The following is a 19485-nucleotide window of genomic DNA, read 5'->3' on the forward strand; positions in this document are numbered from 1 at the left end:
CCAACCCAGGCCTCTATGCCACCTGATCATAGTCTCATCTGCCTGCATGGACACAGGAAGAAGTCAAAGCATAGCCTCTCCTGGGACACGATCTATAGCATGAACCAGTCCTTCCCTAACCCTGCACTGTCCCACCCATGGCTTCTTTTTTTTTTTTTTTTTTTTTTTTTTGAGACGGAGTCTCGCTTTTTCACCCAGGCTGGAGTGCAGTGGCTCAATCTCGGCTCACTGCAAGCTCCAACCCATGGCTTCTTGATAGCAACTTTCCCTCGTTTGCCTTTTAGTTCCCCACCAAACCCTTTTTTTATGTGCACACAGCGTGCCCAATGCCACCCCTCAGTTGTCTGAATCCAGCACATACTGGAATTCAGATGTCCAGTAGTTCAAGACCATGGGCCTAGACCTACCTTTTGCAGAAGCAAATACAAATTAGAAATAAGGGCCTTCATTCTCCCACTTGAAAATGAGGGAAGACATTTTGTTCTTTTGCCTTTTCCTAAAGGATATAATTTAGAAAACTTTTATTATTGTTTTTTTTTGAGATAGAGTCTCACTCTTTCACTTAGGCTAGAGTACAAGAGCATGATCATAGCTTACTGTAACCTTGAACTCTTGGGCTTAAGCAGTCTTGCTGCCTCAGCCTCCCAACTACCTAGGACTATAGGCAAGAACCAACTTGCCTGGCTAATTTTTTTTTTTTTTTTTTGATAGAGACAGCATCTCACCATGTTCCCGGAACTGGTGTCGAACACCTGGCCTCAAGAGATCCTCCTGCCTTGGCCTCCCAAAATGCTGGGATTACAGGCATGAGCCACCATGCCTGGCCTAGACAACTTTTATATGTACCTTTTTTCTCTGCTTCTTCAAAATATATGTAAATCTTTTTTTTTTTTTTTTTTTTTTTTGAGGTGGAGTTTCACTCTTGTTGCCCAGGCTGGAGTGCAGTGGCACAATCTCGGCTCACTGTAACCTCTGCCTCCTGGGTTCAAGCGATTCTCCTGCCTCAGTCTCCCAAGTAGCTGGGTTTACAGGCGCCCGTCACCACACCTGGCTAACTTTTTGTATTTTTAGTAGAGACAGGGTTTCACCGTGTTGGCCAGGCTGGTCCTGAACTCCTGACCTCAGGTGATCTGCCCACTTCACTCCAGTCTGGGAAACAGGGGCAAAACTTTGTCTCAAAAAAAAAGTAAACACAAAGGATAGGATTTAATTCAGCAATCCAGAAAGCTAAAGAGTCACAGATACTGAAGGGTATCTCTTCAGTATCTGGAGAGATAAAAACGATAGGTGTTTTCAACAAAACTGCTGCTCCAAGGTCATTACTAATATGTGGAGGCTGAAGGGCTTATGCTGCCATAGCAAGACCAGCTCAGAGTCCGCCCTGTACCTTGGTTTCTATTTATATTTTAAGAACAGTTGGCATAGTTATATGTACTCTTGTGTAGACAAACTGCATCCATTTAAATTAAAGAGTATTTTTTCGGCTGGGTGCAGTGGTTCACACCTGTAATCCCAGCACTTTGGGAGGCTGAGGTGGGAGGATCACCTGAGGTCAGGAGTTCAAGACCAGCCTGGCCAACATAGTGAGACTTCGTCTCTACTAAAAATACAAAAATTAGTTGGGTGTGGTGGCGAACGCCTGTAATCCCTGCTACTTGGTAGGCTGAGGCAGGAGAATTGCCTGAACCTGGGAGGCAGAGGTTGCAGTGAGCCGGGATCACACTACTGCACTCCAGCCTGGGCAAGAGAGTGAGACTCCATCTCAAAAAAAAAAAAAACAGTATTTTGTACAATAGTGTGAATATAACAGCACAATATTTATTTTGGACAAACCGCTTTAAAATGATGATTTTAATATTCTGTATTCTTTTGAAATATAAATTATTTTAACTGAATTAATATTACAGATAATTTTCTAATACTACATACATTATGACTAATATGTTAAAATTGTTTATCCTAAGATATTTATATCTTATATCAAAAGAAAATAGGCCAGGTGCGGTGGCTCACACCTGTAATCCCAGGAATTTAGGAGGCTGAGGCGGGCAGATCACGAGGTCAGGAGTTTGAGACCAGCCTGGCCAACATGGTGAAACCATGTCTCTACTAAAAATACAAAAATTTGCTTGGCGTGGTGGTGGGCGCCTGTAATCTCAGCTCCTCAGGAGCCTGAGGCAGGAGAATTGCTTGAAACAGGAAGACGGAGGTTGCAGTGAGCCAAGATCATGCCACTGCACTCCAGCCTTGGCAACAAGAGCAAAACTCCATCTCAAAAAAAATAAAAGAAAAAATATAGTAACAAATTGTTACAATAGATATTAACCCCACCTCTGTCACATCAATTAATATGCTTATTAGTTAATCCAACAGGTATGATTATAGGTCAGCATGATTTTAGTGTCTATAGGTATATATATGTATTTGAGACAATTTCAGTCTGTTGCTTAGGGTGGAGTGCAGTGGCACGATATCCGCTCATTGCAACCTCTGCCTCCCAGGTTCAAGCGATTCTCATGCCTCAGCCTCCTGAGTAACTGGGATTACAGGCATGCACCAACATGCCCGGCTAGTTTTTGGATTTTAGTAGAGACAGGGTTTCGCCATGCTGGCCAGGCTGGTCTCAAACTTTGGGCCTGATGCGATCTGCCCGCCTCAGCCTCCCAAAGTGCTTGGATTACAGGCATGAGCCACCGGGCCTGACCTTATTTTTTCTTTTCTTTTTTTTTTTTTTTTTTTGAGATGGAGTTTTGCTCTCGTTGCCCCAGACCGGAGTGCAATGGCGCGATCTTGGCTCACCGCAACCTCTGCCTCCCAGGTTCAAGTGATTCTCCTGCCTCAGCTTCCTGAGTAGCTAGGATTACAGGCATGCACCACCAAGCCCGGCTAATTTTTTTAGTAGAGATGGTGTTTCACCATGTTGGTCAGGCTAGTCTCGAACTCCCAACCTCAGGTGATCCATCTGCCTTGGCCTCCAAAAGTGTTGGGATTACAGGCCTGAGTCACTGCGCCTGGCCCTATTTTTTCGTTTTACTAACTTAGGCATGCAGCATTTACAGAACTAATAAATGCAACGGATACAGTCACCCACCCATGGATATAATAGCTCTTCAGTTAGCTATGCCACAAGCTCAGATATAATTCCAATATGTGAACAACGTTGGTTTCCTATTCCTCATCAAAAGATGCCGGTGGATGTTGTTAGATGGCTTCCAATATAAATCCCCAGTCCAATGGCCAGCAGATGAGACAGCAGCAAAGATGGAAGAAAAACCTCTAGAAATTCTGCATAGAATGTGTATCTGTTCTTCAGAATGCGTGTGTTTCTCATGCTGAGAGTAGCTGTGCACTTTGGTTCTTTAAAGAGAAACTCATTGAGGGGAATATTTTCTCGCTCACTTAACCAATCCCATATCTAATCTGAGTATTCCTTCATACGCTTTCAATTTCTTTCTCTCAATATAATCTTCCCCAGACTAATAACTGTTTTTCTCTCCAATGCCTTGGGTGTTTCAGAAGCTCTGTTGGTTCCTTGTGTCTGTGAGTGAGGTGGGCTGTCACGGTGACAACTCGTGGAGCAACTCCATCCAGACTTCTTGCTGGGCATCCAGTAGTACTTTTTCCATGTCATGGTTGTCAGTAGAAACTGAGGCTGGAGGCTGGGTGTGGTGGCTCATGCCTGTAATCCCAGCACTTTGGGAGGCCAAGGCAGGAGGATCACTTGAGGTCAGGAGTTTGAGACTAGTTTGACCAACATGGCAAAACCCTGTCTCTACTAAAAATACAGAAAATTAGCCAGGCATGGTGGCGGACGCCTGTAGTCCCAGCTACCGGAGAGGCTGAGGGAGGAGAATCGCTTGAACCCAGGAGACGGAGGTTGCAGTGAGCCGAGATCACGTCACTGCACTTTAGCCTGGGTGACAGAGCGAGACTCCGTCTCAAAAAGAAAAGAACCCCAGAAACTTAGGCTGGAACACCACTTTCATTTCCATTATTGTGAAAATATAATTCTAACCAGGAGTGCTCCAGGCCCTCCTCGTGCAGCCCAGGGCTCTGCTCTGTGGCATGGTGCTGGAGTGCAGATGCAGCAGTGAGGGTCTGTGTGGGCTGCAGGCTGTAGGCTAAGCTTCACGGGCAGAAGCACCATGGCCCAGTACTCTGAGTCAGGAACCATTGATTTAATATATAAATAGCCAAGAACATAGATCCCTCTTCCACAGTTTCTTTTTTCTTTTTTTGAGACGGAGTCTCCCTCTGTCACCCAGGCTGGAGTGCAGTGGTGTGATCTCGGCTCACCGCAACCTCCACCTCCCGGGTTCAAGCGATTCTCCTGCCTCGGCCTCCCAAGTAGCTGAGATTACAGGCGCCCGCCACAACGCCTGGCTAACTTTCTGTATTTTTAGTAGAGGTGAGGTTTCACCACATTGGCCAGGCTTGTCTCGAACTCCTGATCTCAGGTGATCTGCCCACCTTGGCCTCCCAAAGTGCTGGGATTACAGTAGTGAGCTACCGCCCCTGGCACCACAGTTTCTATAGAGGAGTAAAACCCTACCTTCAGCAGGTACCTGAATTTGGCTCCAAGTTGCAAAACTACCTCCTGTCATGAAGATGTGGGAAGTTTATCTTTCGTAGAATATAATCAACTCACCTCCCCAATTCCCAGGTGGATTTAGGATAAACTACCTACGACAAGTGAGTGCTGTCACGTCGTCTTCTTGAGGACTAATTATGACAACCTTCTTTCTATCTTTGCAATCTCTTAGCAAATTGCCTGCAATTTATGTCACATTCTGGCTTAATTGTGTAATCATACAGTTTTTGCTTTGTGTTCTGCCATTGTGGAGAGTTTTTCTGGGGTCGGAGATGATTGTGCTTTTAATTACATTTTTGAAAACACTGTCTGAAATGACCAGGTATGATATAAACATATAAGATACCCATCAGACTTCACCCTAGAGGGTCTTTCCCTCTTGGGCTTCAAGTCACAACCCACAATTGTGCAAACCCCAAATTTGCAGGCAAAATGGTCCCTCTGCCTATTTGTGATCTATAGTCCCTTGTAGAGCAGTCAGATCAGATTTCTACAAAAATAACCTTACAGGGCAGCAACCAACCATTCCACCTCTTTCAGTGTCCCAGGCATCTTCAGATCTGAAATGAATTCAGAGACAATTAGGGCCTAGAAACCCTGTCAGAGTTACACATATGCATTGATTAGACCGAAGAATTTAAAATGTTCTTTTCCTCCTCCTGCACAAGTGCCTGAGAATGTGCAGAGGGCACCTGCTGCTTTCTCACACCTCTGAAACCTAAATCTGAAACCCTCAAATTTGAATCCAGGCCCTGGGATTTGAGAAAGTAAAAGAACTTTTATCTGAGGGATGCAAGTTCTGTTAGTTATCGGACTCAGAGAGACATTAAAATGAATCCAGAATTATGTCCTACTTCTCCTTTGAGCAATGTATTCATCTCTTGAAACTGTTTGTTACTGCCACACATAGCTATAAATTAATCTAATAATGCCACACAGGACACTATAGCCCACACCTTCTAGCTTAACCTTGTATAGCCAATCACTAATCAGTGTTATTCCTGTAAACTAATGAGAATCCTTGACAAAGAAGTTTGCATCAGCCCACTTTCTATTCCCGTTTTTTACCTTTAAAAATCTACCTCTTGACTGGGCGCGGTGGCTCACGCCTGTAATCCCAGCACTTTGGGAGGCCGAGGTGGGTGGATCACTTGAGGTAAGGAGATCGAGACCAGCCTGGCCAACATGGCGAAACCCCATCTCTACTAAAAATATAAAAAAAATCAGCCGGGCATGGTGATGCATGCCTGTAATCCCAGCCACTCAGGAGACTGAGGCAGGAGAATTGCTTGAATCAGGGAGACAGTTTGCAGTGAGCCGAGATCATGCCACTGCACTCCAGCATGGGTGACAAAGTGAGACTGTCTCCAAAAAAAAAAAAAATCCATTTCTCACTGCTGCTATTCAAAGTATATATTCAAGCCAACTTGAATCTATGCTCCTGGGTTGCTATTCTTGCTATTCTCAAATGTGGCACATATCAACTCTCTACTTATATTAATTTTATCTCATTTTTTTTTTTTGGTTGACATCTCATTTATAATGTGTTAGAGCAGTCTCCATGACAGGATCTCTCCTTTGGTTTTGCGCAGCGTGCTATAACACCCAATAACACACAGCCAGGTTGATGTCACTAGAATCTGCATATAAGCACTGGCTTCTGGGACTCATGAGACAGGGCCTGACTTTGGATTGAAATGTACAGAAAGCCCATAGGAAACATTTTCTGCATCATGACAGGTCAACATCGACATTTTAGAGCCCCACCCTTCAAAGTGTGGTCCTTGAAAATTTCCAGATCTTGTCCTCTGACCTGCTGCAGTTGTGTGAGAGGCTCCTGGTGTAAATAGAATCTAATGGCAGAATCACCCCAGCAGTGGGAAGTCCAGGACACAAGATATCTACAGCCATGACCATAACAACCACACCTCCCTGTAAGCTGTGATACTGGAGTAAAATATTCCTGTCATTCCTCTTACCCAAGCTAACTGATTAAGGACAGGTGATATCACATATGGGTTTAGGATCTGAAGCTCTACCAGGGAAGTTCCATTGTCTATTCTGTTCCCACAGAATCAGTCTCAGTGTTTCCTGTTTGGATTGCCATGGGGACATCAACCCAGGGTGACTGTAGACCCTCTTCCCAGCACCCGAGAGTCTTTGAGACATTTGAGGTTGTCGTGTGCAGACTGGGGTGAGGCTGACAAGAGGGTCTAGTTCTGCTACCATCTAAGAGGGAGGGGAGTAAGTCATGAAGTGTTCCTTCTCTTTCTCACAAAAATAATCTCTTTGGTTGGTTCCTAGATAGATGGGAGTTGTTCCAGTTTTCACTTGGGTGAAAAACAAGGAGGAGAGCTGGAGACTTAAACCAATCAACCAATTGCTTTCATTTCATATGGCGATTAGGAAAACAGATGAGGCCGTCATGATGTCTGCCATCCAGGAACTGTGTCTGTGGCAAATGAATAAATGGCTGAATTTCACATCATGGGGTCAGTACAAAAAAGGGACGTGTGCAGGGGATTTAGGGCCACTTTCCTTATGTTGGGAACTCTGATGTCACCATCTGAAGGGCCACTTGTGAACAGAAGAGTTGTTATTATTATAGTTATTTTTTCTTTTCTATTTTTTGAGGTGGAGTCTCGCTCTATCGCCCAGGCTGGAATGCAGTGGTGTGATCTTAGCTCACTGCAACCTCTGCCTACCGGGTTCTAGTGATTTTCTCCTGTCTCAGCCTCCTGAATAGCTGGGATTACAGGTGTGCACCATCACGCCCAGCTAATTTCTGTATTTTTAGTAGATAGGGGATTTCACCATATTGGCCAGGCTGGTCTCGAACTCCTGACCTTAGGTGATCCACCCACCTCGGTCTTCCAAAGTACTGGGATTACAGGCATGAGCCACCGCGCCCAGCCCTATAGTTATTATTTCTATTGCTTTTACCTTGTGAAGACTAAATATTTAGCTTCTAATATACATGTCCTAGAAAACACTATGCATTTTGGTTAAATTCCTTGTTACTGTATGTTATAAAATAGACAGGGAATTGGGTGAAATAGATTAAAATCACACAAACTTGGGGAGCCAAGTTTCTCTTGGGCAGGCTTAGAAAACACAGAATTGGAAATACCCCAGTGACATAGAGATCAGAATTCTTTTTTTTTTTTTTTTGAGACGGAGTCTCGCTCTATTGCCCAGGCTGGAGTGGTGCAGTGGCGCAATCTCGGCTCACTGCAAGCTCCACCTCCCGGGTTCACGCCATTCTCCTGCCTCAGCCTCTCCGAGTAGCTGGGACTACAGGCTCCTGCCACCACGCCCAGTTAATTTTTTTGTATTTTTAGTAGAGACGGGGTTTCACCGTGGTCTCGATCTCCTGACCTCGTGATCCACCCGCCTCGGCCTCCCAAAGTGCTGGGATTACAAGTGTGAGCCACCGCGCCCCGCCCGTGGAGATCGGAATTCTACCTAGGGCCCTTTTCCTGTCCCAGCCTTACCCACATTTCACCTCTTCTGAGGCCTCATCCAGGTCTGGCTCCACCTTGGAATCTCCATGCAGAATTGATTACAGGAGATCAGAGTTTGGCTCCTGCTGCCTCTCCAGAGTGGTTGCTCACAATTCTTCCAAACCCAAAAGCAGATAAATGGAAGCTAATAACTAATTATTTTTGGTCCTTAATTTTTTTTTTAATTAAAACCAGTGTTTCTAGAGGCATACCACCTAGCAAACCATTTTCTATTCCTGCATATCCAGCAGTTGCTCCAGGAATCACAAGAAAGTAAATATAAACCCAATGCTAAGAAATCCCTTTGAACTACACTTAATTTTCCCATTCTGTATTTCATTCTTCTATCTTCAGCTTTTATTTTTTTTTTTTGAGACAGGGTCTCACTCTATCACCCAGGCTGGAGTGCAGTGGTGTGATCTCTGCTCGCTGCAACCTCTGCCTCCCAAGTTCAAGCAGTTCTCCCACCTCAGCCTCCCAAGTAGCTGGGGCTACAAGTATGTGCCACCACACCTGGCTAGTTTTTGTATTTTTAGTAGAGATGGGGTTTCATGATGTTGGCCAGGCTGGTCTCAAACTCCTGACCTCAGGTGATCCACCTGCCTTGGCCTCCCGAAGTGCTGGAATTACAGGCATGAGCCACCGTGCCTGGCCTATTCCATGCATTAAAAAAAAAAAAAAGAAAGGCTGGGTGCAGTGACTCACGTCTATAATCCCAGCACTTTGGGAGGCCGGGGCAGGAGGATCAACTGAGGTCAGGAGTTCGAGACCAGCCTGGCCAACATGGCGAAACCCCATCTCTACCAAAAATAGAAAAATTAGCTGGGCATGGTGGCAGGTGCCTATAATCCCAGCGACTCAGGAGGCTGAGGCAGGAGAATTGCTTTAACTGGGGAGGTGGAAATTGCGGTGAGCCAAGATCATGCCACTGCCCTCCAGCCTGGGCAACAGAGCAAGACCCTATCTCCAAAAAAAAAAAAAAAAAAAATCACTGATAGAACAAGAAGAAATGTAAATGCTGGGCTTTTCATATAAATCCAGGGAATTATGGGACAGTTAGTACCACCTCCCAGGGTGTTATGAGGATAAATTCATATTATGTCATCTTCCCAGCACAGTGCTCTGTAGCGTGCTTCTGGGCACACAGAGCATGCTCCATAAACATCGCATTAATGCATGTGTGCATGTTGTTTTCCAAATGCAGACTTACTCAGACATGAGCTGCCTTCTCCAGCCTCTGGAAACTTTAAAGTACCAACAGAGAATGCCATATTTTAGAATAGTGATTGGTGGTTTTTATTTTGGACCAAAAGCATTTGTGTTCTAAGAAGAGTGTAGGTATAAGAGACTGTGCTGTGGTGCTTTGTCTGTTTGAGTGCTGTTATAAGTGATCTAGGGCAAGCAGGGTCAGCATTAGCTGTGAATGAAGTCAATCCATGGACCCCTTTCAAGCCTGCAGAATTGGCTGGGCACGGTGTAATCCTGTAATCCCAGCACTTTGGGAGGCTCAGAAGGGCAGATCACCTGAGTTCAGGAGTTCAAGACCAGCCTGGCCAATATCGTGAAAGGCCATCTCTACTAAAAATACAAAAATTAGCCACCCGGGCATGGTGGCATGTGACTGTAGTCTCGACTACTTGGGAGGCTGAGGCAGGAGAATCACTTGAGCCTGAGAGGCAGAGGTTGCAGTGAGCCGAGGTCACGCCACTGCACTCCAGCCTGGGAGACAGAGTAAGACTCTGTCTCAAACAAACAAACAAAAAAACCTGCAGAATCAAATTAGACTGGGGCTTGAAATACCAGATGATTTCTCTGCATATTAAAGTTTAAGAGGCAATTCTTAGCTAAGTGGTTGTCAGCTCATCACATTCTAGTTAGGATTAAACTGCCAGTTTGAAGAAATACCCCCACCTGTGCCCTCCTGACAGATTATGTTGGCCTGGGTGGAAGCATCCATGTTGTTTTAATTAAGTGTCCCATGTAATTGTAAGATAAAGCCAGGGGCAATCATGAGGGCTCCCAGACATAATGTGAGAATTGAGTTCAGCCTTTTTTTGTGTGTGAGACAGTCTCACTCTGTCACCCAGGCCCCAGGCTGGAGTGTAGTGGTGTGATCTTGGCTCACTGCAACCTCTGCCTCCTGGGCTCAAGTGATTCTCCTGACTCAGCCTCCCCAGGCTTTTTTTTGTTTTGTTTTGTTTTTGTTTTTTGTTTTTTGTTTTTTTAGACGGAGTTTCGCTCTTGTTGCCCAGGCTGGAGTGCAATGGTGCGATCTCGGCTCACCACAACCTCTGCCTCCTGGGTTCAAGTGATTCTCCTGCCTCAGCCTCCCAAGTAGCTGGGATTATAGGCATGCACCACCACACTCGGCTAATTTTGTATTTTTAGTAGAGACGAGGTTTCTCAATGTTGGTCAGGCTGGTCTCAAACTCCCAACCTCAGGTGATCTGCCTGCCTTGGCCTCCCAGAGTGCTGGGATTACAGGCGTGAGCCACCGCGCCCCAGGCTTTGTTTTAAAGAGAGGTCACCGGGCCTGCTCTGCTTGATTTTCATGGGAGCAGGGGAATGGGGCCCATACTGCCTTTGCTGCAGCAGAAATTGCTGCCATCTCTGGAATGGAAGGGCACCTAAAGGCAGGAAACTGGAGACTCACATTTTAGTCTTTAGGTAGAAGCTCACTGTTCCTGAAATTCTCCTGTGACAATGACAAAGGACAAGCAAGTGTGGCCTTTTCTGCGCCTTTAAAGTACATCTGCCTATGGGTGTGGTGGAAGCAGGTGAAGGGGTTTTGCTGATGCTTTCAAAAGGCATATTCTCGGCCGGGCGTGGTGGCTCACGCATGTAATCCCAGCACTTTGGGAGGCCGAGGCGGGTGGATCACGAGGTCAGGAGATCGAGACCACGGTGAAACGCCGTCTCTACCAAAAATACAAAAAATTAGCCGGGCGTGGTGGTGGGCGCCTGTAGTCCCAGCTACTCAGAGAGGCTGAGGCAGGAGAATGGCGTGAACCCGGGAGGCGGAGCTTGCAGTGAGCGGAGATCGCACCACTGCACTCCAGCCTGGGTAACAGAGTGAGACTCCGTCTCAAAAAACAAAACAAAAAAAAGGCATATTCTCAAGTTACAGATGTGATTTTCCAGATAATATCACCTGAGAAGGAATCCCAAAGGAGGAGCAAGAGGAAGAAATGGCTGGTTCTCAGGTGAATGTGTCCCAGCTCAGGGGTGATGTTCTCTTTTCGTTCTTGAATGTCTTGGCTTTAGAACTTTTACTTCTCTACTTCTGGTGTTCCTACCTAGCCAGATTGTTATAGATACTCTTTTTCCTCCTTTTCTTCTTATAAATATTACTTCTTACTATAGTAGTTAAGAGGCGCTGAAAAATACTTCTCTTTTATATACCAGAGCCTTCTCCTTTATTCTTTGTATCCAGGCTTCTTATATACCATGATCAGTTCTCACCATTGAGTGTATGACCTGCAAGAATAAAAATGTTCTCTTTGTGACTGGGCACAGTGGCTCATGCCTGTAATCTCAGGACTTTGGGAGGCTGAGGCGGGAGGATTGCTTGAGGCCAGGAGTTTGAGACCAGCCGGAGCAACATGGCGAAACCCTGTATCTACTAAAAATCCAAAAAATTAGCCAGGTGTGGTGGCACGTGCCTGTGGTCCCAGCTACTTGGAAGGCTGAGGCAGAATCACCTGAACCCAGGAGGCGAGGTTGCAGTGAGCTGGGATCACACCACTCACTGCACTCTAGCCTGGGCAATAGAGTGAGACTCTGTCTCAAAAATAAATAAATAAATAAAGTTCTCTTTGTGTCACATCAATGTGGAAAGGTGTAGATACCTAAGATCTCTATTAGGGATGGTGTAGGGTCCTCAGATATTAGTGAAGAGGGGAATGTGTATTGTTTAGCTTCCATCTGGATGTTCCATCACCTCTATGCAGAAACAGGATTTTAAAAATGCACATTTAAAGCGGATGGCACTAATTGCCCAGAATAACTCAGAAGATTCTGGAAAAGAGAATAGTTAGATAAGACTTGCTCTCTAAAATGCTGAGCAAAGACTATTTAAATACATTATTAGAGGTTATAAAACCTGGGAGATATCTGTAGCTTGAACTTTGCATAAAGGTGTTTCTTTATGCTTAGATTCAGGTTATAATTTGCTTTTTGTTGCCAATAATATCATAGCTCTGATGATTGTCTGCCCATGTGTGTTGACACCACACACCAATTTGTTCTATTGTAGTTCATGTTAATTTCTTCTTTTTTTTTTTTTCTTTTGAGACAGAGTCTCGCTCTGTCGCCCAGGTTTGAGTGCAATGGCACAATCTTGGCTCACTGCAACCTCCGCCTCCCACGTTCAAGCAATTCTCCTGCCTCTGCCTCCTGAGTAGCTGGGATTATACATGCGTGCCCCCATGCCCAGCTAATTTTTTGTATTTTTAGTAGAGATGAGGTTTCACCATGTTAGCCAGGATGGCCTCGATCTCCTGACCTCGTGATCTGCCTGCCTTGGCCTCCCAAAGTGCTGGGATTACAGGCGTGAGCCACCGCACCCGGCTCAGTTCATGTTAATTTCAATCACTTGGTTAAGGCTCTCTGTGACAGATTTTTTCTAACTATAAAGTTAATTATTTTTATCTTTATTATTCATAAGTACCTTGGGAGATTTACTGACTGATGTACATAAACCATCACATTTAATCTACAAACTTCCCTTTCTTTTTAGATTCTCTTTGCTTAAAGCTTGCTTGGGAAAATGAAGGCTCATCTTTGTTTGCTAGTCAGATAAACTGGGGCTCAACCACTTACTCTGTGTTTGACAAAATATTCTTGATTCGGACGGTATCACTGGCTAGCTTGTTAGAAATTCAGAAACTCAGGCTTCACCTGAGATCACCTGAATCAGACTGCATTTTAACAAGGTCTGTAGTTCATTGTTACGTACATTAAAATTTGACAGATACCTTTTAACCCATCATGACTTCTCTGTATGAGTAATATTCACAACTTATTCTGTAATCTGTAGTCATAAAACTCAAACTGTATATGCCTGTGTTGATGCCCTTAATTTTATACTGATTATTTAGAAAAGTATCCACATTGGTTTTGTGGATTCTGTTTTCCTTTTTGTTTGTCGCCCAGGCAGGAGTGCCGTGGCATGATCTCGGCTCACTGCAGCCTCTGCCTCCTGAGTTCAAGCGGTTCTCCTCCCTCAGCTTCCCGAGTAACTGGGATTACAGGCGTGCACCGCCACACCCAGCTAATTTTTGTATTTCTAGTAGAGACAGGGTTTCACCATGTTGGCCAGGCTGGTCTCGAATTCCTGACTTCAGGTGATCTGCCTGCCTCAGCCACCCAAAATGATGGGATTACAGGCGTGAGCCACCAAACCTGGTCACGTGGATTCTATTTTCTTTCCTCAGTGTTAGAGAATACATCAGAGAATATTTTTGTTAAAAATACCTGATTGAATAATTCCAGTAACTCATATAAGTCACAGCAATTCTCTCTTTTCACATGGAGTCAAGAACTCTGCCCATTGACAGTTGGTCACTATGTTTTGTTTTGTTTTGTTTTGTTTTTTAGGAACTGTTGACATTCAGGGATGTGACCATAGAATTCTCTTTGGAGGAGTGGGAGTTTCTGAAACCTGCTCAGCAGAATTTGTATAGGAAAGTGATGCTAGAGAACTACAGAAACCTGGTCTCTCTGGGTGAGAATAACTTCAATACACAATTCCTATTTCACACTAAAGATTTTATTTTCTTCCTCTGTAGAATGTTTGGTGGGGATTTCTGCTTTGTATAAATGAGCTTTAGATCTCTGCTTTCAAGGAAAACTTGGGGATTTGTTGAGATAGAGAAGAAAATTTTCAAGATGTTTTATGTTTACATTAACTTTCTTCTACCTTGAGATGATGGGCATTTTTCACTCTAGTTTAGCAGTAATTCTATTTTTTTATTTTATTATTTTTATTTTTTGAGACAGAGTCTAGCTCTGTTGCCCAGGCTTGAGTGCAGTGGTACAATTCAGCTCACTGCAACCTCCACCTCCTGGGTTCAAGTGATTCTCCTGTCTTAACCTCCTGAGTAGCTGGGACTACAGGTGCCCACCACCACACCCAGCTAATTTTTGTATTTTTAGTAAAGGGAAGGTTTCACTATGTTGGCCAGGCTGGTCTCGAACTCCTGACCTCAAGTGATCCACCCTCCTTGGCCTCCCGAAGTGTTGGGATTACTAATGTGAACTACCCTACCCAGCCTTTAGTGGTAATTCTTGGAATTCCATTATAAAAATTCCTTTATAAAATATTATTGACCAGACCTTAAAATCCAACTTCTACCACCAATTTTTGATTGAGTAGTATTGGGTAGGGAAGCTAAAGACCCACAAATATAAAATATTCTAAACTTTCTGTTTAGAAATATTATTTTGTTATTAATTTTCTTTTCTTTTTTTTTTGAGATGGAGTCTTGCTCTGTTGCCAGGCTGGAGTGCAGTGGTGCGATCTCGGCTCACTGCAATCTTTGCCTCCTGGGTTCAAGCGATTCTCCTCCCTCAACCTCCCAAGCAGCTGGGATTACAGGCACGTGCCACCACACCTTGCTCATTTTTGTATTTCTAGTAGAGATGGGGTTTCACCATGTTGGCCAGGATGGTCTCGATCTCCTAACCTCATGATGTGCCCGCTTTGGCCTCCCAAAATGTTGGGATTACAGGTGTGAGCCAACGTGCCTGGCCTTATTATTAATTTTCTAGAATCATCTAGAATATTCTCTCTTCTCTACAGAGCACAACATTAGGTTGGTAATTGGAGAATCCCAGCAAGAATCACATTACTTTTTTCTAATAAAACAGGTCTTACTGTTTCTAAACCAGAACTGATTAGCTGTCTGGAGCAAAGACAGGAGCCCTGGAATGTGAAGAGACATGAGACCATAGCCAAACCCCCAGGTAGGTTGGATGAATGAAACACATGCCACAGGTCAAAGCTCCAAAGGCCAAGAAGGAAGACAGACTTCAAAAGTTATTTGAGAAGCTCTGCTCCAATGGAGATGATTTTTGAGGAGCGTGATTGTTTCTTCTTGCTCTTGTACAGAGGCATCTTCTGTCTAATGCTCCTAAATTCCCTAAAAAGTAACCTTCCTTTGAGGTTACAGTGAGAGCCAAAGTCCTCTTCATGGCTTATAAGAGACTTTATTATCTGACTGCCCTTTCATTGTCTTGGGGCACACAGAAATATGTGTGTATTTTTGAGGAACTCTATGTTAAACTATTTTTTTCTTTTTTTTTCTTGAGAGAGAGTTTCACTCGTGTTGCCCAGGCTGGAGTGCAATGGCACAATCTTGGCTCACCATAACCTCCGCCTCCTGGGTTCAAGCGATTCTTCTGCCTCAGCCTCCCGAGTAGCTGGGATTACATGTGCCACCATGCCCAGCTAATTTTGTATTTTTAGTAGAGATGGGGTTTCTCCAAGTTGTTGAGGCTGGTCTTGAACCCCCGACCTCAGGTGATCCACCCACCTCAGCCTCCCAAAGTGCTGGGATTACAGGCATGAGCCACCACGCCCGGCCTTTAAACTATTTTTTAAGGTTTTTGTTTTGTTTTGGTTTGGTTTTGGGTTTTGTTGTCGTTGTTTGTATTATGTCTGAAATGTGTGAGAGTATTCGTGATAACGGTATTTGGTTCCAAAATCCCAGTAACACCACAAACAGATGTGGTATGTTTTCTGCTTTATGATTTCTTATGAAGTTTCTTTCTTTCTTTTTTTTTTAATAATTTTTTTTTTGTGACGGGGTTTCACTCTGTCACCCAGGCTGGAGTGCATGGTGCCATCTTGGCTCACTGCAACCTCTGCCTTCTGGGTTCAAGCAATTCTCCCACCTAAGCCACCCAAGTAGCTGGTATTACAGGCATGCACCACCACGCCCAGCTACTTTTTGTATTTTAGTAGAGACAGGGTTTCGCCATGTTGGCCAGGTTGATCTGGAATTCCTGACCTCAGGTGATCCACCCGCCTCGGTCTCCCAAAGTGCTGGAATTATAGGCGTTGAGCCACCGTGCCCAGCCCCTTATGGAATTTTCAAATGTGATTCTACAAAATTTCCTACTCAGTAATTTTGTTATAATGCTAAGCATCTCCCTAAATATAAGAAAATCTAATGTTATTTTATTTCTACGTTTTATATTTTTAGTGTGAACTAAAATTGGTAATTTAAACTTTATTTTCCCAGATTCTTCAACTATATTAGTTGAGGTGTGTATACATATACACACAAATATACCCACACATATATGTGTGTGGACCATGTGGTTACTTTTCACAAATTAAAAGTATATAACTTTATTATGTAAAGTGTAATGATTTTGTATGTGTAAACATTGTGAAGTGATTAATACAGTTAAGTTAATGAATGCATCTGTTACCTCACAGAGTTTTTTTGTTTGTTTTTTTTTTCTTTTTTGAGACGAGTCTCACTCTGTCCCCCAGGCTGGAGTGCAGTGGTGCAATCTCGGCTCACTGCAACCTCCGCCTCCCAGGTTCAAGTGATTCTTGTGCCTCACCCTCCCAAGTAGCTGGGATTACAGGCTGGTCTCAAACCCCTGGCCTCATGTGATCCACCCTCCTCGGCCTCCAAAAGTGCTGGAATTAAGCCACCATGCAGAGTTTTCTTTTGTAGTGAGAACACCGAAGGCTTGCTGTCTTATTAAAATTTAAGCATATGGAGCACGTTTGTCCAACTCATGTCCTGCTGGCTGCATGCAGTCCAAGATGGCTTTGAATGTGGCCAAACACAAATTTGTAAACTTTCTTAAAACATGAGATTTTTTTAAAGCTAATCAGCTATCATTAGTGTTAGTGTATTTTATGCATGGCCCAAGACAATTCTTCCAGTGTGGCCCAGGGAAGCCAAAAGATTGGATACCCCTGATACAGAGCATTGTGATTAACTATAGCTGTGATGCTATGCATTAGATCCCCAAAACTTATTCATTTCAGGACTGGAAGTATGTACTCATCGAACATCTTCCCATTTTCCCCACTTCCAGACTGGGTCAACCAGCTTTGTACTCTCTGTTTCTATGAGTTCATCCTTTTTAGATTACCCATAGAGGTGAGATCATGCATTATTTTTCTTTCTGTGTCTGGCTTATTTCACTTAGCATAATGTCTTCCAGGTCCATCCATGTTGTTGAAATGTTGACAGGATTTCATGATTTTTTATGGCTGAATAATACTCTATTGTGTATATATGCCATATTTTCTTTATCCAGTCAGTGTCCACAAACATTCAGGTTGTTTTCATGTCTTGGCAATTGTGAAATGAACATGGAGATGAAAATATTAGAAATACTGATTTTATTTCCTTTGGTTACATACACAGAAGTGGGATTGCTGGATTATATGGATTTTTTTTTTTTTTTTTTTTGAGACGGAGTCTCGCTGTGTCGCCCAGGCTGGAGTGCAGTGGCGCAATCTTGGCTCACTGCAAGCTCCGCCTCCTGGGGTCACGCCATTCTCCTGCCTCAGCCTCTCCCAGTAGCTGGGACTACAGGCGCCCGCCACCACGCCTGGCTAATTTTTTGTATTTTTAGTAGAGACGGGGTTTCACCGTGGTCTCGATTTCCTGACCTCGTGATCCGCCCGCCTCAGCCTCCCAAAGTGCTGGGATTACAAGCGTGAGCCACCGTGCCCGGCCGAATTTTTTTTTTTAATTTAATTTAATTTAATTAATTTATTTATTTTTGAGACGGAGTCTCACCCTGTCACCCAGGCTGGAGTGCAATGGCACAATCTCAGTTCATTGCAACCTCTGCCTCCCGGGTTCAAATGATTCTGCTGCCTCAGCTTCCTGAGTAGCTTGGATTACAGGCGTCTGTCACCACGCCCAGCTAATTTTTGTATTTTTAGTAGAGACAGGGTTTCATCATGTTGGCCAGGCTGGTCTTGAACTCCTGACCTCGTGATCCGCCTGCCTCAGCCTCCCAAAGTGCTGGTATTACGGGTGTGAGCCACCATGCTTGGCCTAATTTTATTTTATAAAGAACATCCATACTGGTTTTCATAATGACTCTACCAATTTACAACACACCAACAGTGTACAAGATTTTTTTCTTCACACACTTGTCAACACTTTTTATCTCTTTTTAAAAATGTTTTTATGCTTAAAATTTCTTTTTTTTTTTTTTTTTTAAAGAGAAGGGGTCTTACTGTGTTGCTAGGGCTGGAGAAGGGGTCTCACTGTGTTGCTAGCGCTGGCCTTGAACTCCTGGGCTCAAGCAGTCCTCTTACCTCAGATTCCCAAAATGCTGGGATTACGGGCATGAGCCACCATACCCAGCCCTATTCTTTTTGTTTGTATGAATTTGTGGGGTACAAGTACAACTTTGTTACACAGATAGATTGCATGGTGGTGAAGTCAGTGCTTTTAAGGTATCCATCACCCAAAAAATATATGTGTCTCTTGATAATAGACATCCTAACAAATGTGAAGTGGTATTTTATCATTGTTTTGGTTTGCACCTGCCTGATGACTGGTGATGTTGAGGTCCTTTTCTCATACCTGTTGGCTCTTTGTCTTCACTGGAAAAATATCTATCCATTCAGTCTGTTTTTCAGTTTGGTTCTTATTATCATTCTTATTATTGTTTTTGCCTTTGATTTGTATGAGTTCCTTATACATTCTGGATATTAACTTCTTATCAGACGTATGGGTTGCAAATATTTTTTTCTATCCTGTAAGTTTCCTTGTTTCAGCTGTGCAGAAAATTTTCAGTTTGATGCAGTCCCACTTATTTATATTTGCTTTTGTTGCTGTGCTTTTGGTGTCATACCCCAAAAAATAACTGCCAAGAACAGTATCAAATAGGATTTTCCATGTTTCCTGGATTATATAGTAATACCATTTTTAATTTTTTGAGAAACCTTCATAGTATGTTTTTTACAGTAGCTGCATCATTTTTGCCTACCAGCGGCTCAAAAGGCCTCTCAATTTTCCATGTCCGTAACAATTTTTTTGGGAGGGGGGGTGGTTACAGTTGTTAATGGCTCTCCTAATGGGTTTGAGGTAATATTTTACTGTGATTTTACTTTGTGTTGGTCTAAAAGGTAGCAATCTTGAGCATCCTTTCAAATGCTTATAGGCCATTTATGTATCTTCTTCGGAGAGATGTCAGTTCAATTATTTGTCTATTTCTTAATCAAGTTACTCACTTTTTATTGTTGAGTTTTAGACATTGTTTATATATTGTGAAAATTAACTCCTATCAAATATGTGATTTTCAAATATTTCACCCATTTCTTAAGTGACATTTTCACCCCACTAAATTTTTCCTTTGATGTGCAGAAATTTTGAAGTTTGATATAGTCCCATTTCT

At 43.5% G+C, this 19485-nt stretch overlaps 1 protein-coding gene across 2 annotated transcripts in view; it reads left to right on the forward strand.

Moving 5' to 3' along the window:
* Nucleotides 1-19485, forward strand: part of ZNF682 (zinc finger protein 682) — a 33939-nt gene that overhangs the window by 2108 nt on the left and 12346 nt on the right. Inside the window, exons 1-3 of one of the 2 annotated variants that reach the window (XM_030820310.1) lie at nucleotides 6900-7083; nucleotides 13693-13819; nucleotides 14965-15060. In XM_030820310.1, coding sequence (XP_030676170.1) covers nucleotides 13786-13819; nucleotides 14965-15060 — 130 coding nt within the window. In that variant the 5' untranslated portion in view covers nucleotides 6900-7083; nucleotides 13693-13785. Of the gene's footprint in view, nucleotides 1-6899; nucleotides 7084-13692; nucleotides 13820-14964; nucleotides 15061-19485 lie in introns of those variants that run through there. The other variant, XM_030820309.1, reaches the window with a different exon arrangement.

This window comes from Nomascus leucogenys, chromosome 10, assembly GCF_006542625.1.
Source record: "Nomascus leucogenys isolate Asia chromosome 10, Asia_NLE_v1, whole genome shotgun sequence".
NCBI classification, from domain to species: Eukaryota; Metazoa; Chordata; class Mammalia; order Primates; family Hylobatidae; genus Nomascus; species Nomascus leucogenys.